This window comes from Salmo salar, chromosome 11, assembly GCF_965601325.2.
Source record: "Salmo salar chromosome 11, fSalSal1, whole genome shotgun sequence".
Taxonomy (NCBI): Eukaryota; Metazoa; Chordata; class Actinopteri; order Salmoniformes; family Salmonidae; genus Salmo; species Salmo salar.
This window is the reverse complement of record NC_138301.1, coordinates 102,769,327-102,796,048: the sequence shown is the minus strand read 5'-3', so window position 1 is coordinate 102,796,048 and position 26,722 is coordinate 102,769,327. Positions and strand designations below refer to the sequence as shown.

The 26,722-nt window shown below is 43.5% G+C and overlaps 1 protein-coding gene across 4 annotated transcripts; it reads left to right on the top strand.

Moving 5' to 3' along the window:
• Positions 1-2,150: 2,150 nt before the first annotated feature.
• LOC106563185 (oxysterol-binding protein 2-like) lies at positions 2,151-19,592 on the top strand. Of its 4 annotated transcripts, XM_014128499.3 has the most exons (15): positions 2,154-2,840; positions 3,807-3,941; positions 4,135-4,989; positions 11,461-11,711; positions 11,974-12,142; positions 12,439-12,562; positions 12,834-12,903; positions 13,397-13,531; positions 13,632-13,877; positions 14,012-14,132; positions 14,283-14,386; positions 16,308-16,403; positions 16,486-16,670; positions 16,853-17,073; positions 17,223-19,592. In XM_014128499.3, exons 3-15 carry the CDS (start codon positions 4,797-4,799, stop codon positions 17,363-17,365), a joined length of 2,058 nt encoding a protein of 685 aa, XP_013983974.1. In that variant the 5' UTR covers positions 2,154-2,840; positions 3,807-3,941; positions 4,135-4,796; the 3' UTR covers positions 17,366-19,592. The 4 variants fall into 4 exon arrangements, with proteins under 4 accessions (XP_013983972.1, XP_013983974.1, XP_013983975.1 ...); XM_014128497.3 differs by lacking the exon at positions 3,807-3,941 and having other exon boundaries at positions 2,151-2,840; positions 4,784-4,989; XM_014128500.3 differs by lacking the exon at positions 3,807-3,941.
• The last annotated feature ends 7,130 nt before the right edge of the window (positions 19,593-26,722 follow it).

Here is a 26,722-nt window from a genome sequence, read left to right as displayed (position 1 = left end):
CAGCCTAAAACCCCAAACAGCAAGCAATGCATGTGAAAGAAGCACGGTGGCTAGGAAAAACTCCCTAGGAAAAACTCCCTAGAAAGGCCAAAAACCTAGGAAGAAACCTAGAGAGGAACCAGGCTATGAGGGGTGGCCAGTCCTCTTCTGGCTGTGCAGGGTGGATATTATAACTGAACATGGTCAAGATGTTAAAATGTTCATAAATGACCAGCATGGTCAAATAATAATAATCATAGTAGTTGTCGAGGGTGCAACAAGCACGTCCGGTGAACAGGTCAGGGTTCCATAGCCGCAGGCAGAACAGTTGAAACTGGAGCAGCAGCACGGCCAGGTGGACTGGGGACAGTAAGGAGTCATCATACCAGGTAGTCCTGAGGCATGGTCCTAGGGCTCAGGTCCTCCGAGAGAAAGAGAGAATTAGAGAGAGCATATTTAAATTCACACAGGACACCAGATAAGACAAGAGAAATTCTCCAGATGTAACAGACTGACCCTAGCCCCCCGACACATAAACTACTGCAGCATAAATACTGGAGGCTGAGACAGGAGGGATCAGAAGACACTGTGGCCCCATCCGATGATGGGGCCACAGTGTGGGGCCACATCATGATGATGGGGCCACATCTCTCCACCATGCTTGAGAGATGGCGTCAAGCACTCCTCAGCATCTTTTCTTTTTTTCTGCGTCTCACAAATGTTCTTCTTTGTGATCCGAACACCTCGAATATCGATTTGTCTGTCCATAGTACTTTTTTCCAATCTTCCTCTGTCCAGTGTCTGTGTTCATTTGCCCATCTTCATCTTTTATTTTTATTGACCAGTCTGAGATATGGCTTTTTCTTTGTAACTCTGCCTAGAAGGCCAGCATCCCGGAGTCGCCTCTTCACTGTTGACGTTGAGACTGGTGTTTTGTGGTACTATTTAATGAAGCTGCCAATTGAGGACTTGTGAGGCATCTGTTTCTCAAACTAGACACTCTAATGTACTTGTCCTCTTGCTCAGTTGTGCACTCCCACTACTCTTTCTATTCTGGTTAGAGACAGTTTGCGCTGTTCTGTGAAGGGAGTAGTACACAGCGTTGTACAAGATCTTCAGTTTCTTGACAATTTCTCGCATGGAATAGCCTTCATTTCTCAGAACAAGAATAGACTGATGAGTTTCAGAAGAAAGTTCTTTGATTCTGGTCATTTTGAGCCTGTAATCGAACCCACAAATGCTGATGCTCCAGATACTCAACTAGTCTAAAGAAGGCCAGTTTGATTGCTTTTTTAATCAGGACAACAGTTTTCAGCTGTGCTGATGTAGCTTCCGTCCCACTCCTCGCCCCTACCTGGGCTCGAACCAGGGACTCTCTGCACATATAGACAACATCCACCCTCGAAGCATCGTTACCCATCGCTCCACAAAAGCCGCGGCCCTTCAGAGCAAGGGGAACAACTACTTCAAGGTCTCAGAGCGAGTGACGTCACCGATTGAAACGCTATTAGCGCGCACCCCGCTAATCATTTCACATCGGTTACACTGACATAATTGCAAAAGGGTTTTCTATTGATCAAGTAGCTTTTTAAAATGGTAAACTTGGATTAGCTACCAAAACGTGCCATTGGAGCACAGGAGTGATGGTTGCTGATAATGGGCCTCTGTACGCCTATGTAGATATTCCATAAAATATCAGCCGTTTCCAGCTACAATAGTCATTTACAACATTAACAATGTCTACACTGTATTTCTGATACATTTTATGTCATTTTAGTGGACAAAAAAAAAGCTTTTCTTTCAAAACAAGGACATTCCTAAGTGACCCCAAACTTTTAAATGGTAGTGGATTTTGATTTGTTTAACACTTTTTTGGTTACTACATGATTCCAAATGTGTTATTTCATAGTGTTGATGTCTTCACCATTATTTTACAATGTAGAAAAATAGCAAAAATAAAGAAAAACCCTTGAATGAGTAGGTGTGTCCAAACTTTTGACTGGTACTGTATATATATTTTTTAGAAAACTAGCGTCATGATTTTGTCTGACATTCCGAAAATGTAGCCTTGTTGTTTAAATTTGACACTTCGCGGCCACCATTGTTTGACAGGTGACTACAGATTGGATTGAATTGTGTGTCTTATCAACCCCACAAGTGATCAAAGTTCTTCACTCGCTCCCTCGAGCTAAATCGAAGGCCGAGGGTGTAACGGTAGTGAATTGGACCTCCACTTAAAATGGCAATTAAACTGCATCCGGTTTGGACCGCAGACTGATCTTGCTTCCTCCCATCTTTGAGGACATGTATTTCCTTTGTTAGAGCGATTACTCGAATATCTTGTCAATATTATAGACAATCTTTGTCGTAAACCAGTGTTGGACTTGGCCGAGCATCTACGTCACACGTTTCTTCCCTTACTCGCACCAGGATCTGTGCTGAACGCTCGGCTCGGGGGAATCAAGCGAGCTAAACACGCCTTCCATTGCCGTGGTAGCCCCACTCCGTATAGCTGAACTACTAGTAAATAGCTACAGTGGGTTACCTCGTCGGCGTTACTTCATGGGTACGGTGTCGCGGTCGTTCATAGGCAAGCTAGCTAGCAGTATCATCCCTCCAGCGCTAGCTAGTAGCCAGCTAACGTTAGCAGCTCAGTGTTGATTCCTTTGACTCCATCTACCGCTGACACTGGTGCAAATGAGTGAACCGGGGAAGAGTTTGCTTTCTTCCCCTACTTCTTCAGGGGGGCAACCTGCGGGGTCTGACACCTACAAAGGCTGGCTGTATAAATGGACTAACTACTTGAAGGGCTACCAACGCCGGTGGTTTGTCCTTAGCAACGGCCTTCTGTCATATTACAGGTAATTGCTAGCAGCTAACTATGCAACCGTTAGAAAGCTAGTTAGATAGATAGCTGCGTTAATGCAAGCAACGTCAAGTGCAGTTTAGAACCAATCCCACAGCGACTGTAATTTCAGATGAATCATGTAGTTGACAGTCTGTAGACTGCTTGGCGTGCAAAATTAATATAAATACAGCAACGTTAACAGGTAACTTTAAAACTGCTGTAGTTGGACCAACATTACTCACCAAAAAAAGTCTGTTAAGATATTTGGCAATTGACAACAGCATGCCATGATGAGCATCATCCCACAGTAAGGCAATTCTCTAGTCAGTCAATGACCGGGCATAAATGCAGAATGTGTGGGAGACAATTAGGCAAAAGCAGAAAAATAGAAACTTATCAGACTCCAAATGAATGAATATACACTCGGTGGACAGTTTATTAGGTACACCCATCTAGTACTTGGTCGGACCCCTCTTAGCCCCGAATAATTCCGGCTGTTCTGGAGGCAATGTTCAGGTGCACTGTGACGTGCAAACGTTGCTCAATTGGTATCAAGGGACTTCCCCACACCATTACACCACCACCACCAGCCTGTACTGTTGACACCAGGCAGGATGGCGCCATCGACTCATGTTGCTTATTCCAAATCCTGACTCTACCATCAGCATGAGGCAGTAGGGACCGGGATTCGTAGGACCAGGCAATGTTTTTCCACTCCTCAATTGTCCAGTGTTGGTGACCACGTGCCCACTGGAGCCACGTCCTCTTGTTTTTAGCTGATAGTAGTGGAACTCGGTGTGGTCATCTGCTTCAATAACCCATCCATGACAAGGACCGACAAGTTGTGTGTTCCGAGATGCCGTTCTGCACACCAGTGTTGTACTGCGCTGTTATTTTCCTGTTTGTGGCCAGCCTGTTAGCTTGCACAATTCTTGCAATTTTCCTTCGACCTTTCTCAACAAGCTGTTTTCGCCCACAGGACTGCCGCTGACTGGATGATGATGTTTGTTTGTCGCACACTGTCGTGCGTGAAAAGCACAGGAGCCCGGCCGTTTCTGAGACACTGGAACCAGCGCGCCTGGCACCGACGATCATACCACTCTCTGTCGCTTAGGTCACTCGTTTTGCACATTCTAGCCGATGGTGTAACTAATAAACTGACCAATGAGTCTATATTTATGGTTGCTTATATGATGCCGTTTGCACATTTCATGTAGGTAATTGTTATAGATGAAGCTGTGAATAATATTTTAGATGAGATTCCTATTGGAAGAGCTTTTTTTTGTGTGGTTTTTTTTTTTTTACAGGAATGACTGTCAGCGTGTAGGACACTGCACATCTATGTAACAACCTACGAGACCCACCTAGGTCGTTACATTTCATTATGAAGTATAAGATGTTTGACATGTTTTATCTGATACTTTTAGAACGTGTGGTCCTCTGATTCAGTAACGGCCTTCACAGTTGTTAGGCACAGTTCCCTAAAACCAGTTAAGAGGGATGTCAGCCAGACTGTTATGCACTAATTGTGAGGTATTTGTCAGAGGTGTGTGTGGACACACTTGGACATCACCACTTTCCCCGGCTGCCCTACAGTCTCTGATGGGAATACATGACTGCTCTGCTGTGTGTGTTTATGTAACTGTACTCTTGAGTGCCAGCACAGAATAAAGAGTTAAATGCCCTGGCATAACCAACGCATGCACATTGCACCGACATGCACACACAAATACACTGCCAAGCACTCACATCAGCTATGCTCAAGTAGGTGCAGGTGTAACAAACCATGAGATACTGTACTCCTATGAAATATAAATAATTGCATTTGTGTGGTGTGCATGTGTGTGTGCCGTGTTGTGGCATTTCTGTCTCTGTAGAACTAGATTTAGTCAGCAGACTCTTTTCCCTTGTCTCTGTGTGTACGTGTGTTGGTGTGTGTGCGTCTCTGTGCATTAGGACTCAGGCAGAGATGGCCCACACTTGCCGTGGCACCATCTCCCTGACCACGGCACACATTGAAGTGGGTGACGCGTGCCACCTGGTGCTAACCAGCGGAGGGCGGAGCTACCACCTGAAGGCCACCTCAGATGGGGAGAGTCAGCGCTGGGTCTCTGCCCTCCAACAGGCTAAGGCCAACGCCAGTCACATGATGCACCAATCAGGTGAGAGACAGTGGAAAATCATATGTTTGGGTGGATTGGGATGTTTTTAAATGGGAGAGTGGGTGAAGAATGTTTAGCTTACATTCAAAATAAATTATGACAACACTGTATGATTTGTTTTTACTGCTGTACATGACAGTGATTTGTGACCCTTTTGAAAGGAATTAGAATTTACATTATGAAAAAGTTATGCCGAAGTATTGAGACTAGGATATTTTACCTTTGGCTTACGTCTCATTGGAGGTGAAAATGTATATTGGGACATTAACTGTCAAAGCATCCACTAATTGCAGGTTCTGTTTTTGGAATTTTCAAGGTTAAGCACCTGAGGTAAACAAATCTTATAATGTGGCGTTATGTGTCAAGGTTACCAGTGTCATTCATGCAATCAACCACAAGGTGGTGGACTTGCTCAATAAATGTTGACCGTTTGGGACAAGTGTTCCTGTTTTCTCTATGTATAATGCAACATTTGAATATAATTCTTGTGGTGGTTGGTTCTGTTCCCTTAAAAACCTCCAATGGAGACTGTCACTCATCAGTCATTTCAACAAGCTATCATGTGGCTTTTTTGCTAATTGCATTGCTAACAGTGGGCACTGCTCTGGTGTCCTTGAGAATTCATTTTCTTAATTGAACTGTGTAGTTTTGAGCTGTCTTCACTGATTGCTGGTTTAAGTCCAGTTCTCTGATTTGCACTTAGTGAGCTTGTGGAAAAGAGGGTGACTGCGAAGGATGGTGCAAGGGCACAGCTTGTAATGGCATCTCTTTCTCTTTCTTCTCTCTCTGCCCTACATCTCATTTCTATCTTCCCTCACACATTTGCTCTCTCTTTCCCTCCATACCCTTCCCTTTCTGAGTATGACGACAGCCAGAGTTGAATGAAGTGACCTTCCAGCATTTATACTCCTCCCACTGCTATGGGGAGAGAGATGCTTCATATTTCCATTAAGACTATTTTCTCTCCATCTGCACTGTAGAGAAAGAGATTGAGTGCAGCCTCCTAATGAGTTTTCCTCTGTAAGTATTTATTTCCTGCAACAACTATATTGAGGAAAGAATTGTCAAGTAAGCTATAGTGGAGGGGTTAGTGTGTGTATTTGTGAGTGGATTCATTCCCTGTGTGGTACTGTCAGGTGTTTTTTGTCCTCATGGTAATTCACTTTGACAGTCAGTGGGGTAGACTTATTTTGTGGGGTAGACTTCATTTATCAGCTGCACAATGGAACAAATGTGAGTACCTGATTATTAAATGTTATTTGGCATCTTTAATGTGTTCGCTTCTCTTTGCGGCAATGCTCAGTCAAAGATCTATCTTTAGCTCCTTACTGATTTGAACTGACCTAAATATGACAGGTGGTGGTAATACATGTAATGCATGTTTTTCTACAGATAGGATTTATGACTGATTTTCTCAGGGCTCTGCATTCATTCATAGGAGAGGGGTTGTGCCTCTGCTTCGTTCCACAGTACTCTTACCCTCTGGAGGGTTTGTCTGTGTATGCTTGTGTTTATGGACATGGGTTTAAACTTTAAAGTCATCTGTTTGTTTACTTAACCTTTATTTAACGGGTCAGCTTAGAACAAATTCTTACAGCCTGGCGAGTGGTGAGTCAGGGAAGTCAGTTGACTTGGTGCAATAATAGTAAACATCATTCTTCTCGCAGAGCTGTGGATTTTAATTGAGTATTAGCCTCATGATCTCTGCTTTAATTCACTGGTCACTGAGATTGGGCACTGTTGAAGAGTTGCCCCCATATTTAGGAGCTGTTATTGTTGTTGTGGTATTGTTTTGTACCAAGGGAAGTTAATTAGATTGGTGTTTACTGAAGGTGTGTGTGAGAGAGGGGGAAAGTGAGTGTATGGGCTATGTGTGTGATCTACTGATGATTATAACAGAGGTCTTCAGTAATTACATTCTAGATGATAATAGATGGACACACAAAGTTGTCTTAGATGATTGCAGCAGAGCAAGACGTTTTGCCGGCAACTTTAGCATGCCGCCAGCTTTTTGCTGACTTTCCTTTATATCTGAAAGGTATTGTCGGCAAAAAAGCCTGTACTTTTATTTCCGCCAACCGACCTAGTCATAATTTTGGTAAGATGTTTAAAAGTCCCGCCAACCCATCAATATAAAGTAGTCATACCCCTTGATTTACAGTGCCTTCAGAAAGTATTCATACCCCTTGACTTATGCAAATCTATTGAAAATTAAATACAGATATCTAATTTACAAAAATATCTGCTGAATCAATACTTTGTAGAAGCACCTTTGGCAGCGATTACAGCTGTGAGTTTTTTTGGGTAAGTCTCTTTCCACACCTGGATTGTGCAACATTTGTCAATTATTCTTTTCAGATTTCTTCAAGCTCTGTTGAATTGGTTGTTGATCATTGCTACACTACCATTTTCAGGTCTTGCCATAGATTTTCAATTAGATTCAGTAGTGGAAAAAGTACCCAATTGTCATACTTGAGTAAAAGTAAAGATGCCTTATAAGAAAATGACTCAAGTAAAAGTCACCCAGTAAAATACTACTTCAGTAAGTAGTATACAAGTATTTGGGTTTTAAATATACTGAAGTATCAAAAGTAAAAGTAATTGCTAAACTATACTATAAGTATAAATCATTTCAAATGTCTTATATTAAGCAAACCAAACTATTCTAGTTTTTAAAATTTATGGATAGCCAGGGGCGCACGCCAACACTCAGACTAGAGGTCGACCGATTAATCGGAATGGCTGATTTAATTAGGGCCGATTTCAAGTTTTCATAACAACCGGTAATCCGCATTTTTGGACACCGATTATGGCCGATTACATTGCACTCCATGAGGAAACTGCGTGGCAGGCTGACTACCTGTTATGCGAGTGCAGCAAGGAGCCAAGGTAAGGTGCTAGCTAGCATTAAACTTATAAAAAACAATCAATTGTTTTGAACTGTATGAAGACCATTTCTTCCTAACAAAGACCGTAATTAATTTGCCAGAATTTTACAAAATTATGACATAACATTGAAGGTTGTGCAATGTAACAGCAATATTTAGACTTATGGATGCCACCCGTTAGATAAAATACGGAACAGTTCCGTATTTCACTGAAAGAATAAACATTTTTTTCCCGAAATGATAGTTTCCGGATTTGACCATATTAATGACCTAAGGCTTGTATTTCTGTGTGTTATTATATTACAATTAAGTCTATGATTTGATAGAGCAGTCTGACTGAGCGGTGGTAGGCAGCAGCAGGCTCGTAAGCATTCATTCAAACAGCACTTTCGTGCATTTGCCAGCAGCTCTTCGCTGTGCTTCAAGCATTGCGCTGTTTATGACTTCAAGCCTATCAACTCCCGAGATTAGGTTGGCAATACTAAAGTACCTATTAGAACATCCAATATTCAAAGGTATATGAAATACAAATGGTATAGAGAGAAATAGTCCTATAATAACTACAACCTAAAACTTCTTACCTGGGAATATTGAAGACTCATGTTAAAAGGAACCACCAGCTTTCATATGTTCTCATGTTCTGAGCAAGGAACTTAAACGTTAGCTTTTTTACATGGCACATGTTGCACTTTTACTTTCTTCTCCAACACTTTGTTTTTGCATTATTTAATCCAAATTGAACATGTTTCATTATTTATTTGAGACTAAATTGGTTTTATTGATGTATTATATTAAGTTAAAACAAGTGTTCATTCAGTATTGCTGTAATTGTCATTATTACATATATATATATATATATATATATATATATATATATATACCGATTATGATTTTTCAACATAATCGGTCGACCTCTAACTCAGATATCATTTACAAATGAAGCATTTGTGTTTAGTGAGTCCGCCAGATCCGAGCCAGTAGAGATGACCAGGGATGTTCTCATGATAAGTGTGTGAATTGGACCATTTTCCTGTCCTGCTAAGTCGTCTTAAAAATGTACTTTTGGGTGTCAGCGAAAATATATGGAGTAAAAAGTTAATAATTGTCTTTAGAAAGTTGTCATAAATAGTAAAGTGGAGTACAGATACCCCCAAAAACTATTTAAGTAGTACTTTAAAGTATATTTACTTAAATCTACTCAGTGCTGTAAAGTACTTAAGTCATACCTATAACTCGGCCACTCAGGAACACACTGTCTTCTTGGTAAGCAACTCCAGTGTAGATTTGGCCTTGTGTTTTAGGTTATTGTCCTGCTGAAAGGTGAATTAATCTCCCAGTGTGTGGTGGAAAGCATACTAAATCAGGTTTTTCTCTAGGATTTTGCCTGTGCTTAGCTCCATTCTGTTTTTTTATCCTGACAAACTCCCCAGTCCTTAACGATTACAAGCATACCCATAACATGATGCAGCCACCACTATGCTTAAAAATATGGAGACCCCAGGCGTCCTTCTTTTCACTCTGTCAATTAGGTTAGTATTGTGGAGTAACTACAATGTTGTTGATCCACTTGTAACACCTTACAGTAGCTCACACCACCTGTCTCTCCTCTTTCCTTACTCCTTCTCCTGGCATCTTTCCTTTGCCCATCCGCATTGTGGGTTCCCTCTCCATCACCTGTAGGGGCGGATCACTGTCACACATGAGTTATTCAGATGTATGAGTCATAGCCATCTCTATCAGTTATCTGCTGACATGTTTTCCTCTGACTCCCACACATGACAGATGATGTACTTAACGATCGCACAGACACAAACATACCATGCAGCCCTCCTCATCTCCTTCTACTGTGTAGCAGATATTACTCACAGTCCATTTAGACTGCGTTATCACAGTCCATTTAGACTGCGTTATCACAGTCCATTTAGACTGCGTTATCACAGTCCATTTAGACTGTGTTATCACAGTCCATTTAGACTGCGTTATCACAGTCCATTTAGACTACATTTCCTAGGAGGGGTGTGCTTCTATTCAGAGTCACAGGTTTAGTGACAATTGTTTTAGCATAGTACACTGGTGTCATAGCATCACCATGTAGAGCTGCTGTTAGAGGTGTGTGTGAGAGAGAGGGTGAGGGATATCTCCTGGGTGCTCTTATCTGTCTCTCTCCCCATGTGCTGTATATGTGTCATCGGACCACTGCAGATGTCTAAAGGAGTTTTCACTCTCTCATTTTAATCTTCTTCCCCTGAGAGCTCATAAATCCACTTTCCATGATTTTGTTTTTTCTCTAATAACAGCATGGGAGTCCTTCACTGTTGTCTGGCACTCCAAGGCTGCTCTGCCTGACACTGGCCTTGATTCAGACAACCTGCCTGGGAGATTGTAGCTTATATATGCATGCATGTCACATGAATCAGGCAAATGCCGAAGCTGATGGATTTGGCCCAGATCTGTATTTTTATGGTAGAATCTACTGTAGGTATTTGATATTTACATAGTTTGTTCTGACATTTACTTACAACCACTGGATACACACAACAGTAGTGTTTGAGTTTGGCAAAGTTCTGTCGATATGGAGACGAGTAGCGTAGATTTTATTTCTAGACAGCAAGGGCTGTTTATAATTTGAGTTGTTCTGATTTGGGGCTTTTTGATGCCTCTGGCTCCATGTAAAGTGTCAGGGTTTTACAATGTTGATTTCTCTACCGTTCCATCTTGTCTAATGTCCTAGACTACCAGTGAACAGTAAGATTCAAGTTACGAGGTTTCAATAATCTAGTCTACAGGGTAGGACTCCAGATGGCTTGGTTGTTGTAGGCTGCAGATGGCAGGGTTGTGGAGATCTAGGTGACTGTGGCGGGTGTCTCAGACACCAGGCTCCAGCAGCTCTGAGATGTCTGTAACACTGCTGCTCTCACTGAGAGACTTGTCTGTCTGTTCCACCTGTCCTCTCTCTCTCTGAGCTCCTTCAAGTCCACATAATGATCGCACCCCAGGAATATGTCTGCCTCTGCTGTGACTGATGGTACCAACACGGGGGAGGAGCGGAGGGAAGTGAAATGCGTCATCGTTTTTCTCCCTCCGCTGCTAAATATGACTCAGTCCTCCAATTGCTTGGGCCTGTGTTTCCACAGTGACCATAGAAATGTAATTCATAGCTTCCTGTTGGCGGGGCGGGGTCACAACGGTGTATAGCGTTAATATCTCTCTTTCCGTCCCCCACTCTCACACTCAATCTATTCCCATACATAACTTCACATCTCTGGTATCTCTCCATCTTTGTCTCCATATCTCTTTGTCAGTGAGAAGTTATTGTTTTATCTCTGCCTGCATCACAATTATAATTGTCTACAGTATCTCTACCTCATCTTCTCGTCCGTAATGGAAACTGTATGACCGTCCGAGGGCACGAAAGGAAAGAACACATTCCGCCCTTCAAATCAATCATAATGTCTTCTCCACTTGCAGATTGACTCTATAAATGCTATTGTAAGAATATGGCTTTGTAAGCAAATGCCTGAATGAATGGAACAAATTCAGTGCTGCTCCCTCTAACCATCTCTACCACCCTCTGTCTGTACAGATGACTCTGGAGACGAGGCCCCTGTGCCCCAGCCTGACCGAGCCCTGACCCAGGGGGCTCTGAAGACCCTGGCCAGTAAGCTGGACGACCTGAGCACCTGCAACGAGCTAATTGGCAAACACGGCGCCGCCCTGCAGCGATCCCTCAGCGAGCTCGAGGATCTGCGTACGGCCACCGACGGCACCGACAAACTCAAGACTGTCAACGAGCGTGCCACACTCTTCCGCATCACCTCCAATGCTATGATCAATGTGAGGACTGACTCACTTTGCTAACACTTTGCCAACATTTCAGTACAACGCCTACTGGCTACTTCAATCAATTTTTCAGTATAACCAATGCTTGTAGTCATCCTACTGCTTTGATCAATACAACAATAAGAACTCTTAATGCCATGATCAATAGGAGTGTTTATTATATTGGACTGTGTGTTGTAGCTATGCTCTGTAACTTTAGAGGTGTCATTGATATATTGTCACCTCTGTGGCTGCCCTCTCCTCTGTATGGTCTCAGGCCTGTCGGGACTTCCTGGACGTAGCAGAGACCCACAGCCGGAGGTGGCAGAGAGCCCTGCAGTATGAGAGAGAACAGCGCCACCACCTGGAGGAGACTATTGAACAGCTAGCCAAGCAGCACAACAGCCTGGAGAGGGCCTGGAGAGAGGCTCCCAGCACACACCCAGGTCAGCGGCGCGCACACACACCAGTCTGTTCTCTCATATTTGATTAAGATTAGAATACAGTCAATGGTTTAAGCTCCTACTGTGGTAGTTTGGTGCAGGTTATTGCTTGGTATGGATTAGAATCTCACAAGAAACTGTCCCTCCTCTGGTCATCCCTGGGACTGCATTCATAGTGGGATGTCGCTGGTTTATCTTTCAGAATTTCATTTATTGTAGCATAAATGCACTCCGGTTTGAGAAATAAGATCTACAAAAACACCCTAACTCAAACTGTAATTATCCTGTGTATCTGGCAGACGGAGGTGAGAGAACGCAGGAGGGGGACGCCAGTGATGAGAATGAAGACACAGAGTTCTTTGATGCCATGGAGGACTCCCCTGCCTTCATCACAGTGACCGCCTCTGACCACACCCAGCACAGGTCAGTCAGGGTCACTGGGATGAAACCCTGATGAAGGAATCTTGCTGTTGAAACATTAGTTATTACATGTGTTGCATCAGATTCAGAACCAGAATTTTCCTCAGTCAGGGTCACTGACCTTATCTCTACTGATGATGGGACCAAGTAGAGTTCATTCATATAGCGATGTAATCTGACGATGCCAGCATAATTCATTAGGCTTTATTATGTATAATGAATTCATTTGACTGTGTTTTGTGTATATGGTAGTTATAGTGTGTTTGTGTTTCAGACGCTCCGGCAGTAACCAGAGTATCATGAGTGGAGGATTACCCAATAATGAATGGAGCCACAATGAGAATGTGAGTCTGCAGTCTTATGCTTTACCACCTCTTTACATACAGAGGTTTAGTAAACCATAGACAAGGTCATCTTTCCTTAGGGCAGGGATCATCAACTAGATTCAGCCGCGGGCCATTTTCTTTTTCATGAGTGGATGGTCGGGGGACCGGAACCTAATTACAAATCATTTGTATTATTGTAAATTAACTGCAAATTAACCGTAAGAAGCCCAAACATATAAAATGTTTGATTAAAACCTATTAAATTTAAACCTTGCTTACATTTGTATACGGTCACGTGTCTCTCTTTTATGTGTGGGAATACGTTTTTTGCTCAGAAAACTTGGGGGGGCCAATAAAAGCGCCCGTGGGACACCAGTTGGGGAACCCTGCCTTAGGGCCTCAGGGATTGTATGATACAATACTTTAGGGTGAAATAAGATTTGTTGAGGTCTATCCTGTAATACCTCCGCTTACCTGATTAACCGTGGTTGACCATGCATGTGTTCCTCAGGACTCTGGCTCCAACAACGTGCAGCTGCGTAGAGTTAGACGGAGCCGCATCCCAAACAAACCCAACTACTCCCTCAACCTGTGGAGCATCATGAAGAACTGCATCGGCAAGGAGCTGTCCAAGATCCCTATGCCTGTAAGAGAAACGAGAAGTGATTATGCGGTCTGTACTAGTGTTTGTGTATTAAACGCAGGACGCAACTCCAACGTGTGTCTGCCTACGTGTGTAACCTCAGGTAAACTTCAACGAGCCCCTGTCGATGCTGCAGCGTCTGACTGAGGATCTAGAGTACAGTGACCTGCTAGACCGGGCGTCTCGCTGCGAATCGTCTCTGGAGCAGATGTGCCTGGTGGCAGCCTTCTCTGTGTCCTCCTACTCCACCACCATCCACCGCACTGCCAAGCCCTTCAACCCCCTGCTGGGGGAGACCTACGAGCTGGACCGGCTGGACGACTTCGGCTACCGCTCCATCTGCGAGCAGGTCAGACACAACACACACACCGGAACACCCCGGCACGCTCTCTCTCTGAAACATGTATGTCTAAGATGCACAGAGACAAACAGAATGGCCCACGCCCTACTGATGACGTCACCCTCCTCCTCCTGCTCTCTCAGGTCAGTCACCACCCCCCAGCCGCCGCCCACCATGTGACGTCACAGCGAGGCTGGACCCTGTGGCAGGAGATCACTATCGACAGCAAGTTCAGAGGGAAATACATCTCTGTAATGCCATTAGGTGTGCCGTGCATAACCAGTACATACATTGTCCTCCAATATGCACTAAATACTGGTTACATATACAGAATCATGTCACATAGCTATTTCAAATCCATCTTAATTAGACATTTTGTTTAATGTTGTTTATTTGAATTATCTTTCTCTCTAGGCTGCATCCACCTGCAGTTCCACTCCAGTGGGAATCACTATGTGTGGGGCAAAGTCACCTCCACGGTGCACAACATCATAGTGGGCAAACTGTGGATTGACCAGGTGAGTGTCTCACATATTTAATGTGTGTTTGTGTATTTGTATACAGTCCGTTTATCCCTATTGTTTATATACAGATGTAGGATGAACAAAAAAAAAAAGACCTATATTGTCACAGCTAAGTAATCCTGCAGCAACAGGATTTGAACATTTAGTCCTTAATGGTGCTTGATTGGTGGTTAGGCTATTGGCTGGCCAAAAGTAGGCTGCATGAAAAGTGCAATTCTCTTAATGTAACTGTGGGTTTTCAGTGAATTTATGTAAAACACAAAGTTGTTCTGCATTTCCTGCGGCGCATGACAATTCTCAGCAACAAAAGTGATCAAATTAAGTGCGGCACAGGAGGTTGGGGCAGCTTCATTGAGGAGGACGGGGTCGCAGTAATGACTGGGGTGGAATGGTATCGAATACATCAAACAAATCAAATGTATTTATAAAGCCCTTCTTACATCAGCTGATATCTCAAAAGTGCTGTACAGAAACCCAGCCTAAAACCCCAAACAGCAAGCAATGCAGGTGTAGAAGCACGGTGGCTGGCAAAAACTCCCTAGAAAGGCCAGAACCTAGGAAGAAACCTAGAGAGGAACCAGGTTATGAGGGGTGGCCAGTCCTCTTCTGGCTGTGCCGGGTGGAGATTATAACAGTACGTAGCCCAAATGTTCATAGATGACCAGCAGGGTCAAATAATAATAATCACAGTGGTTGTCGAGGGTGCAACAGGTCAGCACCTCAGGAGTAAATGTCAGTTGGCTTTTCATAGCCGATCATTCAGAGTATCTCTACCGCTCCTGCTGTCTCTAGAGAGTTGAACACAGCAGGTCTGGGACAGGTAGCACGCCCGGTGAACAGGTCAGGGTTCCATAGCCGCAGGCAGAACAGTTGAAACTGGAGCAGCAGCACGGCCAGGTGGACTGGGGACAGCAATGAGTCATCAGGCCAGGTAGTCCTGAGGCATGGTCCTAGGGCTCAGGTCCTCCAATAGTGAGAGAAAGAAAGAGAGAGATTTAGAGAGAACATACTTAAATTCACACAGGACACCGGATAAGACAGGAGAAATACTCCAGATATAACAGACTGACCCTAGCCCTCCGACACATAAACTACTGCAGCATTAATTCTGGAGGCTGAGACAGGAGGGGTCGGGAGACACTGTGGCCCCATCCGACGATACCCCCAGACAGGGCCAAACAGGCAGGATATAACCCCACCCACTTTGCCAAAGCACAGCCCCCACACCACTAGAGGGATATCTTCAACCACCAACTTACCATCCTGAGACAAGGCCGAGTATAGCCCACAAAGATGTCCGCCACGGCACAACCCAAAGGGGGGCACCAACCCAGACAGGAAGATCACGTCAGTGACTCAACCCACTCAAGTGACGCACCCCTCCTAGGGACGGCATGGAAGAGCAACAGTAAGGCAGTGACTCAGCCCCTGTAATAGGGTTAGAGGCAGATAATCCCAGTGGAGAGAGGGGAACCGGCCAGGCAGAGACAGCGACATGGTTTCCATGTGTTTGATTCCATTCGCTTCATTCCGGACATTATTATGAGCTGTCCTCCCCTCAGCAGCCTCCTGTGGTGGGCGGTGTTGTAGAGAATCTGCCTCACTCTGCTCTCTCATTATGTCTGCATGAATCATCAGGTCTCCATGTTTGCCAAAAACACAATCCAATCTGTTTTTTCCCGTCTATCTATCTCCATCCCTCCCTGTCCTGCTTTGCTGTCCTCACTCTCAACATTGTCCCTCAGGATTAATGACACCAATAGTAATGATTATGATATATTGCTAACATTGATAAACCAGAAGTATTTTGTAATCACATTGTTGACTGTGTGTAGATAATGCTGAAGCTAATTTCCACCAGGAGAATCATCAGCCTGTGGCATGGGATAAATAGCCTGTGTTTTTCTCTTTGTAGTCTGGGGACATTGAAATAGTCAACCACAGGACCAAGGACACCTGCCACCTCAAGTTTGTCCCTTACAGTTATTTCTCCAGAGACCTCTCACGCAAGGTAAATCTATGGTTTTAGAAACAGGGGCAGTCCTTCCCACATCCTCAATGTCTCCTCCCTCCCTCTGATGTTGTGACTCCAGGTGACAGGTGTGGTAGCAGACAGCGAGGGCACGGCCCATCACATTCTGTCTGGGACCTGGGACGACAAGATGGAGAGCGCCAAGATAGTGGAGAGTAGCCGGGGATGTGGAGGGTCAGAGGGCAAACAGAAGACCCTCTATCAGACCCTCCAGCCCAAAGTGCTGTGGAAGAAATACCCTCTCCCGTAAGATCAACCTGCCTGCATATTATCAAGTCAGCCTTAAGCACGTAAACCTTTTTGATTCCACTCCTCTTGCATCCTTGCGACACTTCTTACTCCCACATCACTACCCGTCGCTACTCACCCTCTCCCTCTGTCCATCCTATCTATCTGTCTCACCTCAGTGTTTTCTCTCCACTCCCCAGGGAGAATTCTGAGAACATGCACTTCTTCTCCTCCCTGGCCCTGACCCTGAACGAACCTGAGGAGGGCGTGGCCCCGACTGACAGCCGCCTGAGGCCCGACCAACGGCTGATGGAGGCGGGGCTATGGGACGAGGCCAACGCCCACAAACAGCGTCTGGAGGAACGACAGAGGCTGGAGAGGAGGAAGAGGGAGGCACAGGCCACACAGGTCCTGGAGGAAGGTGAGGAGGGGAGTGAAAGGACATCTCAAGAGAGATTACAGTATAGAAACTAGGAAGCAAAAGTGTGACAATTGCAATACAGTGTATGTCAGCAAGATGTTACCCATATTGAGTTACATCTGTGTATGTTTGTGTCTCTGACTACTTAGGCCAAGACATCGAGGGCTTCCAGCCACTGTGGTTTGAGAGGAGGACAGATGATTCAACGGGGGAAAGCACTTACGTGTACAGGGGTGGATACTGGGAGGCCAAAGACAGACAGGACTGGAGCCAATGCCCTGAGATCTTCTAAGGCTCCACCCCTGGGACTGTGACATCACTGGAGGGCAGAGCTGAGGGACTGATGGACAAGCCGAGGGAGGGGTCCACATGCTGCAAACACATTGACATGTGGCCAACTCTTTGTCCGTGTGTGTATTTGTGTGTGTTCCAGAAAGACGGAGCCCTCCATGCCAAACTTCAAGAACATTCTCTGTCCCCTTCACCGACCAGTGTGTTTCCCAAGCATGGCCTCGTGTGTGTGTGTGTGTGTGTGTGTGTGTGTGTGTGTGTGTGTGTGTGTGTGTGTGTGTGTGTGTGTGTGTGTGTGTGTGTGTGTGTGTGTGTGTGTGTGTGTGTGTGTGTGTGTGTGTGCGCACGTGTGGCGCAACAAAGTAAGTTAGAGAGACAACCTATTTGAGATATTTTGATTAAGAGTTACAAAATAGATAGAGCTATTGCATGGAAACCCATATTTATTTGAGGTGGTATGTCTAGTGGTGCCTGGTGCCCCATTGATCTGGTAATAACTACCGTAAGTTTATAATATTATAGAATAATATTGGGACAATTGTATGGATAAGTGGGGAGGAAAGGGGGGGAAGTGAAAGAGGTTGTGTTTTGGTTCGAGGATGTCCTGTTCCAGTCTGAGCAACTATCTCCAATATATATACCAAGGGTACAAAACATTAGGAACACCTTCCTAATATTGAGTTGCACCACCTTCAGCCCTCAGAACAGCCTCAATTCGTTGGGGCATCGACTACAATGTGTCAAGCGTTCCACAGGGATTCTTGCTCATGTTGACTCCAATGCTTCCTACGGTTGTGTCTAGTTGGCTGGATGTCCTTTGGGTGGTGGACCATTCTTGATGCACACAGGAAACTGTTAAGCATGGAAAAACCCAGCAGCTTTGCAGTTCTTGACACACGCAGACTGGTGTGCCTGCCACCTACTACCATACGCTGTTCAAAGACACTTAAATATTTAGCTTTGCACAATCACCCTCTGAATGGCACACATACACAAACCGTGTCTCAAGGCTTGAAAATCCTCCTTTAACCTGTCTCCTCCCTTTCAGCTACACTGATTTGAAGCAGATTTTTTTTTTAGGTGATAGCAATAAGGGATCAAAGCTTTCACCTGGATGCCGTGTCATGGAAAGAGCAGGTGTTCCTAATGTTTTGTATACTTTACATATCTATATGTAACTATGCATATCTATATGTAACATTGTGCAGTGCCAGTGTTTCCTTCCGTTGCAACAGCTAGGCACTCCCCAGATTTGTAACTTAACAGTGCATTTCTGCAGTGCATGAAAACACCCATGTAGTGGACACTGAATATCACTGGACACTTTTGATCTGTACAGACCTCATCTTGGAAACCAAGAACTAAAGTCTTTACCAGTTATGTTACATGTGTCTTTCCATGAGCGGTTGCTACAGACCAAAAACGCTAGGGGAATTTTGAGTATGTAAGAAGCTACCCACGATTATGATCATTCGTAAACGATATCGATTGTGTTCTAATGTCTTGATTTCTCAAATGTTGATGAGGGTGCATTATGAACAGACAAAATGTTAAATCTTAACAAAATTGGTTAATGATTCCACCCTGTGCAATGAAATGTTTCAATGTCATATATTTTTTTAAATATTAAGAAATCGTCTGAATTATACTGAATTATACTGCTCTCTAACTGTCGAGTTTCACAGTGCAAAGGAGGTGTGTACTCCGATTATTACATATCTTTGTTTGACTGCAGGCATTTAAACATGCACCATCAATGAACTCAGACCAGTGTTGTGGCACCACTTGTAGCTAATGCATGGTTTAATGTGCACATGCACTGCTGCCTAGTATTAATTAGGCATTAGCCTCTAGTTGTTTCTAGACTTCATTCACAGAAGAACATCGCGTGAATTCACCTCTTGTGCCCTAGGTCTTCGAAAATTGACTTTTTTTGCTTGAACAAACAAACTGTCTCAATGTCGTCTTTGTAGTGTTATCAGAGATGGTCTATAATGTAGTAACCAGCTTTGGTGTCATGCAGTTCTCAACTCAAGGCATAGATGAGAAATAAATGAGACAAGTTGAAGACTCAAAAGCCAAGAGGAGATTTCCCCTGGGACAGTCTGTCTGATCTGGGCTAGCCTGTCTGATGGGGCTGCACACTCCACATTACTCGTTTGACGTCATCTTGGCTCAAGCACACACATGTATTCAAGGTACCACTCAATAAAAGCAATTCAATCTAATTATGTGCACTTTATTGGCTTGCCAGATTTGTAATCATGATAAATGTTCGTCTTCAACTGAGGATGAAAAATACATTTTCTGTTTTTAATGTTGCTGCAGTTGCACTTACATCCAGCAGGTGCCGCTATAGCCTACATTTTAATATTGCTGATATAATGCCATGTCCATTACATCAGTTTAAAAAAAAAGCTTGATTCTGACATCAGGCTTGAATTGTCAAATGCCATCTTAGTATTCAAGCATACTATGGCTTGAAAGCAGATTGGTGTGGCTACAAGTAGTATTCAGGTAGTCTAATAATTCAAATACAATTATTCATGTGTTAGGCTATAGATATGATTAGAAAAATACAATTGCATTGCAAACAGTGAATAGGTAATTGCCTTGTTCACATGACACCATGATTTGAAATATCCTGGATGTACATACACAACCATAAGATGTTGTATTCTTAATATGGCACAGAATTTAGGATTACATAACCTAGGATAACCTTAGAGAATGGAATATCCTAATGTTCCTGTGTCTTCTTATAAAAGATCATTTTGGAATTAAGCATTACAGTAATTATATCTGAACAAATGTGAAAATTTGCACAGTTTGTTGCTGATCAGTCAACATACAGTCCTTTTGGTTGTTTTAAGGCGGTGGTGTAGTGCTCACTGGCTAGATAACATCTGTACTGAGAACAGAATGTTCCAAACTGAGGCAGAGTATTGTGCATTCCGTTTTTCACATACAACTCCTCACTAGGGGGTGGGAAAGCAAGGTAGTGTGGTAAAGGGGGAACAATCTCTCACTGCGATTTCTGTCCCATGTGCTATATTTGCAATGGTGGATTGTTTGTTTTTTAATACAGTCAGTAGATCAACATTTGTTCACTGTGTACATTGAGTGCTCTGTTTAGGTTAATTCATATTTGTGCAGACATGTTTTATTAAGTGTTATATAAAAACAAACACCTTTAGAGGAAGTCAAATCAAATTTATTTGTCACATACACACGGTTAGCAGGTGTTAAAGCAAGTGTAGCGAAATGCTTCTAGTTCCGACCATGCAGTAATATCTAACAAGTAATATAACCTAACAATTTCACAACAACTACCTTATACACACAAGTGTAAAGGAATGAATACGAATATGTACATAAAAATATATACAGTCGTATGAAAAAGTTTGGGCACCCATCTGAGGCTGCATAATAATTTTCTCTGTCGTCACAGAAAATTATCACAGTGGCATGCCATTCATTTTCTAATAAAAGCTGAGTACAGGGGTATTGTCCAGACAAAGATTTTTAGTGTAGCAATATTACGTTGTATGAAATTAAATCAGATGTGAAAAGTAGGCTATGCAAAAATGTGGGCACCCTTGTCATTCTGTTGATTTGAATACCTGTAACTACTTAGCACTGATTAATTGGAACACACAATTGGTTTGGTGAGCTCATTAAGACTTGAACTTCATAGACAAGTGCATCCAATCATGAGAAAAGGTATTTAAGGTGGCCAATTGCAAGTTGTTGTTCTCTTTGAATCGCCTCTGAAGAGTGGCAACATGGGGGCCTCAAAACAACTCTCAAATGACCTGAAAACAAAGATTGTTCAACATTATGGTTTAGAGGAAGGCTACAAAAAGCTATTGCAGAGATGTAAGCTGTCAGTGTCCACTGTGAGGAACATAGTGAGGAAATGGAAGACCACAGGCACAGTTCTTGTTAAGGCCAGAAGTGGCAGGCCAACTAAAATATCGGAGAGGCAAAGGCGAAGGATGGTGAGAATGGTCAAAAACAGCCCACAGACCACCTCCAAAGACTTACAATGTCATCTTGCTGCAGATGGTGTCACTGTGCATCGTTCAACAATTCAGCGCACTTTGCGCAAGGAGAAGCTGTATGGGAGAGTGATGCGGAAGAAGCCTTTTCTGCACACACGCCACAAACAGAGTCGCTTGAGGTATGCAAACGCACATTTGGACAAGCCAGCTTCATTTTGGAATAAGGTGCTGTGGACTGATGAAACAAAGATTGAGTTATTTGGTCATAACAAGGGACGTTATGCATGGTGGCAAAAGAACACAGCGTTCCAAGAAAAACACTTGCTACCCACAGTAAAATGTGGTGGGGGTTCCATGATGCTGTGGGTCTGTGTGGCCAGTGCCGGTACTGGGAATCTTGTTAAAGTTGAGGGTCGCATGGATTCAATATCAGCAGATTCTTGTGAATAATGCTGAAGAATCAGTCACAAAGTTGAAGTTACGCCGGGGCTGGATATTTCAACAAGACAACGACCCAAAACCCTGCTCAAAATCTACCCGGGCATTTATGCAGAGGAACAAGTACAATGTTCTGGAATGGCCATCCCAGTCCCCAGACCTGAATATCATTGAGAATCTGTGGGATGATTTGAAGCGGGCTGTCCATGCTTGGCAACCTTCAAACCTAACTGAACTGGAGATGTTTTGTAAGGAGGAATGGTCCAAAATACCTTCATCCAGAATCCAGACACTCATTAGAGGCTATAGGAAGCGTCTAGAGGCTGTTATTTTAGCAAAAGGAGGCTCTACTAAATATTGATGTGATTTTTCTATTGGGGTGCCCAAATTTATGCACCTGTCTAATTTTGTTTTGATGCATATTGCACATTTTCTGTTAATCCAATAAACCTCATTTCACTACTGAAATATTACTGTGTCCATCAGTTATTTGATAGATCAAAATTAAATTGCTGATCCAAACACCAAATTATTTATAAATGGAAATCATGGAAATTGTCAAGGGTGCCCAAACATTTTCATACGACTGTAAATGAGAGATGGCCGAACGGCATAGGCAAGATACAGTAGATGGTATAGAGTACAGTATATACATATGAGATGAGCAATGCTGGGTACGAAAACATTATATGAAGTGACATTGTTTAAAGTGGCTAGTGATACATTTAATTACATCAGATGGCAAGATGCAGTAGATGGTATGGCGTACAGTATATACATAAGAGATGAGTAATGTAGGGTAAGTAAACATTATATAATATAAAGTGGCTGTATGTGCTGACACTGCATAATAAAGTAACGCTTCTTATTCCTTTCAGTTCCATTTCAGTATGTGTTTCACTCTGCAGCTCCTCCGTACTCTTATATCGGCAGGTTTCTAGGTGAGGCCTATTTCTATCTAGACATGTAGCCATACGGCCATAGACTGATATTTTATACTCTATCAGGGACCAACGTGGGCCTAAGTGTCAAAGATAAAAGTTGGATAGCCCTAAGAGGCAAGCAAAGCAAGTAAGCTGTGAGTGTGTGATGTTTTATTGTAGTTTTTACCTAAGCTTAGCCTACTGTAAAAGGTATAGGCATGAGCTCTTGTCCAGGCTGAGGTAATCTTTTCTTTGTTACTGTCCCAGTAAACAAAGAGAGGGTGATTGTTTTATCAGACTGTGGCCATGAGGTGGGGGGTAGGAAAAAAAGGATAAAAGTGGAACATGTTTTGAGTGAATATGGAGTGGTGGATCACACAGAACTTTTGGAAGAGCTACAGAAGGAAATTGAATGTGAGGAGAGTGAGGATGAATTAACTGCGGTGGAAGGTGAAGACCGTCGAATTTGAGCCTTGTCCTGATGATGGCAAAGATGATTCTGGCCCAGTGGGAGTAAGATTTTTGGAGAGCATGGATCCATGCCTTCAGGGAGATCCATATGTGGTGTAAGGTTGGGTGGAGAAGAGGTTGGGGAATGTTTGGTCTGTGAAAGTGACTCGAAGTGGAATCGTGTAGATTTTTTGTGTTTCTGCCATCCAGAGGGAGTGTGTGCTCCACACCACGCGATTGGGGACAAGAACTGTGACTTGCTTTCCTCTCCGGAGCAGGGCACCGTTGAAAGAAGTGATAACTGGAGTGGCGTTGTGTTGTGGAGGATCAACTGAAGTTGAAGATTCCCAGTGTCTGTGACACCCGCTTCTAGGTGCAAAGCAGACCCGGTGGAGAGCGTGGTGAAACAGATAAGACACTGTCTGTACTACTGAGTTATGATGCAGAGTCTTTACCAGATGAAGTCAAGTTAGATTGTGTCAATTAACCCATGAGAGCTTTTGTCCCGAATCCATTACGGTGTTTTAGGTGTCAATCTTATGGTCATGTGGCAGCAGTGTGCAGGAGGGAGATTCCTAGATGTGAGTGCAGGAGGACAGGCGACAAAGGAGTGTGTAGTATTGGTGGACAATGTTGTGTTTGTAAACTAGGGGTACCCATGGTACTGGAGATCAGAGGTGTCCAGTGAGAGAAAAGTAAGTTGAGTTTGCCAGCATCAGAGTAGTGCAGAAGGTGGCGTATGCTGACGCAGTGCAGAGAGTAGTAGAAGAAGGTCAGTCCAGGGTGAGGGATCCTTAGTCCCTGTGAGTAGGCCAAGGCCAATAGAGAGTGATAGGAATAACGTGCTTCATTAAGGTTGTTTTTTTGGCGTTCATGGCCATGGTTGTCAATTGTACAGCAGGAATGGAACATTCATCACATAGGATAGATGTTGTGGTGGCAGCTGCAGAGAAGTACTTGGGCATACGAGATTTTACTGCAGAACCGTTACAAGATGTTTTGAACTATAGTGTCCCGTCCTCCCAGGCTGCAGGCCTGGAGTAGGATCAGATAGAGCCAAAGTAGTGGAATAGTGGTGAGGTTGTAATGGGTGCAGGGATAGTTGGTAGGGCAATTTTTTCACAAAGTGTAATAAATTCATACTACAGAATAGTAGGCTGATGCACAGTCAATACTGTAGGTGGCGGCAGAAGAAGATTTTTATTTTTTTGACCTTTAATTCACTAGGCAAGTCAGTTAAGAACAAATTCGTATTTACAATGACGGCCTACCAAAAGGCAAAAAACCTCCCGTGGGAACGGGGGCTGGGATTACATTTTTTAATATTGGACAAAACACACATCACGACAAGAGTTACTCCACTAAACTACATAAAGAGAAACCTAAGACAACAACATAGCATGGCAGCAACACATGACAACACAGCATGGTAGCAACACCACATGACAACAACATGGTAGCAACTCAACATGGCAACAGCACAACATGGTAGCAGCACAAAACATGGTACAAACATTGTTGAGCACAGACAACAGCACAAAGGCAAGAAGGTAGAGATAACAATACATCATGTGAAGCAGCCACAACTGTCAGTAAGCGCGTACATGATTAAGTCTTTGAATGAAGAGATGGAGATAAAACTGTTTTTTTTTGCAGCTCGTTCCAGTCACTAGCTGCAGCGAACTGAAAAGAGAATCAACCCAGGGATGTGTGTACTTTGGGGACCTTTAACAGAATGTGACTGGCAGAACGGGTGTTGTATGTGGAGGATGAGGGCTGCAGTAGGTATCTCAGATAGGGGGGAGTGAGGCTTAAGGGGGTTTTATAAATAAGCATCAACCAGTGGGTCTTGCGACAGGTATACAGAGATGACCAGTTTACAGAGGAGTATAGAGTGCAGTGATGTGTCCTATAAGGCGCATTGGTAGCAAATCTGATGGCCGAATGGTAAAGAACATCTAGCCGCTCGAGAGCACCTTTACCTGCCGATCTATAAATTATGTCTCCGTAATCAAGCATAGGTAGGATGGTCATCTGAATCAGGGTTAGTTTGGCAGCTGGGGTGAAAGAGCAGCGATTACGTTAGAGGAAACCAAGTCTAGATTTAACCTTAGTCTGCAGCTTTGATATGTGCTGAGAGAAGGAAAGTGTACCCTCTAGCCATACTCCCAAGTACTTGCATGAGGTGACTACCTCAAGCTCTGAACCCTCAGAGGTAGTAATCACACCGGTGGGGAGAGGGACACTCTTCTTACCAAACCACATGACCTTTGTTTTGGAGGTGTTCAGAACAAGGTTAAGGGCAGAAAAAGCTTGTTGGACACTAAGAAAGCCTGGTTGTAGCGTTTAACACAAAAGCCGGAGAAGGGCCAGAGTATAAGACTGTAGCATATGAATATAAATGGATAAGAGAGCTTCCTACTGCCTGAGCTGTTGTTGATGTAAATTGAGAAGAGCGTGGGGACTAGGATCGAGCCTTGGGGTACTTCCTTGGTGACAGGCAGAGGCTGAGACAGCAGATGTTCTGACTATACACTGCACTCTTTGAGAGAGGTAATTAGCAAACCAGGCCAAAGACACCTCAGAGAAACCAATACTCCTTAGCCGGCCCACAATAATGGAATGGTCTACCGTATCAAAAGCCTTGGCCAAGTCAATAGAATCATGGGCAATGGTGACATCATTTAGGACCTTTAAGGTTGCAGTGACACATCCATAACCTCAGCGGAAACCAGATTGCATACCAGAGAGAATACTATTGACATCAAGAAAACCAGTCAGTTGATTATTGACAAGTTTTTCCAACACTTGATAAACAGGGCAAAATAGAAGAAAAATAAGAAGAAGAAGAAGAAGAGGGTGATTGCAGCAGAAATACTTTTGAGGAGATGGGAAACTCCATTGGAATCGTATTTACGCCCGTTGTGTGTACATTTGCCCATATGTTGTCAATTGGCCGCGCGGTGCATTCTGGGTGATTCCAGGACAGGGAGATCGCTCCATCAAGGAGTCAATGGGAGTTATTTGGGCGTTAGCTCAAAATAACAACATTAGCATGAATTACGTGAACAAGAGGTACAACGTTACAAATCTTTTCCGATATATGTGATAATGAACTTGTTCTCTGCAATATCGTATAGCTTTGAAATAGTGACATTGCGTTCTTTCGAGGAAAATAAGCAAGTTTCTCGATTCATACCCGGGCTTTTAGAAGGGATTGCGTGACGCAGCATGATAACGTGAACGCGATTGGTCGACAGTCTGCTGGGCGGAGCGTTATGTTTCTCCATTCATTTCCCGCAGGGATTCTTATCTCTTCCTTTAAGAAATATATATGCAATTCAAGAGGCTTTATTGGCATGGGTTATATGTTAACATTGGCAAAGCAAGTGAAATTAATAAACTAAAGTGAAATAAACAAAGTGAACAGTAAATATTACACTCATACAAGTTCCACAAGAATAAAGACATTTCATATGTCATATTACGTATATATACAGTGTTGTAACGATGTGCAATATCTCTGATTGCAGAGTTGTAACA

Bases quoted from the DNA above. Each gene is read 5' to 3' on its own strand.
- LOC106563185 (XM_014128497.3), top strand. From the start codon at position 2,677: ATGAGTGAACCGGGGAAGAGTTTGCTTTCTTCCCCTACTTCTTCAGGG. The intron at 11,712-11,973 runs GTGAGGACTGAC...GTATGGTCTCAG, and splicing joins CCTCCAATGCTATGATCAAT to GCCTGTCGGGACTTCCTGGA. The intron at 13,878-14,011 runs GTCAGACACAAC...CTGCTCTCTCAG, and splicing joins ACCGCTCCATCTGCGAGCAG to GTCAGTCACCACCCCCCAGC.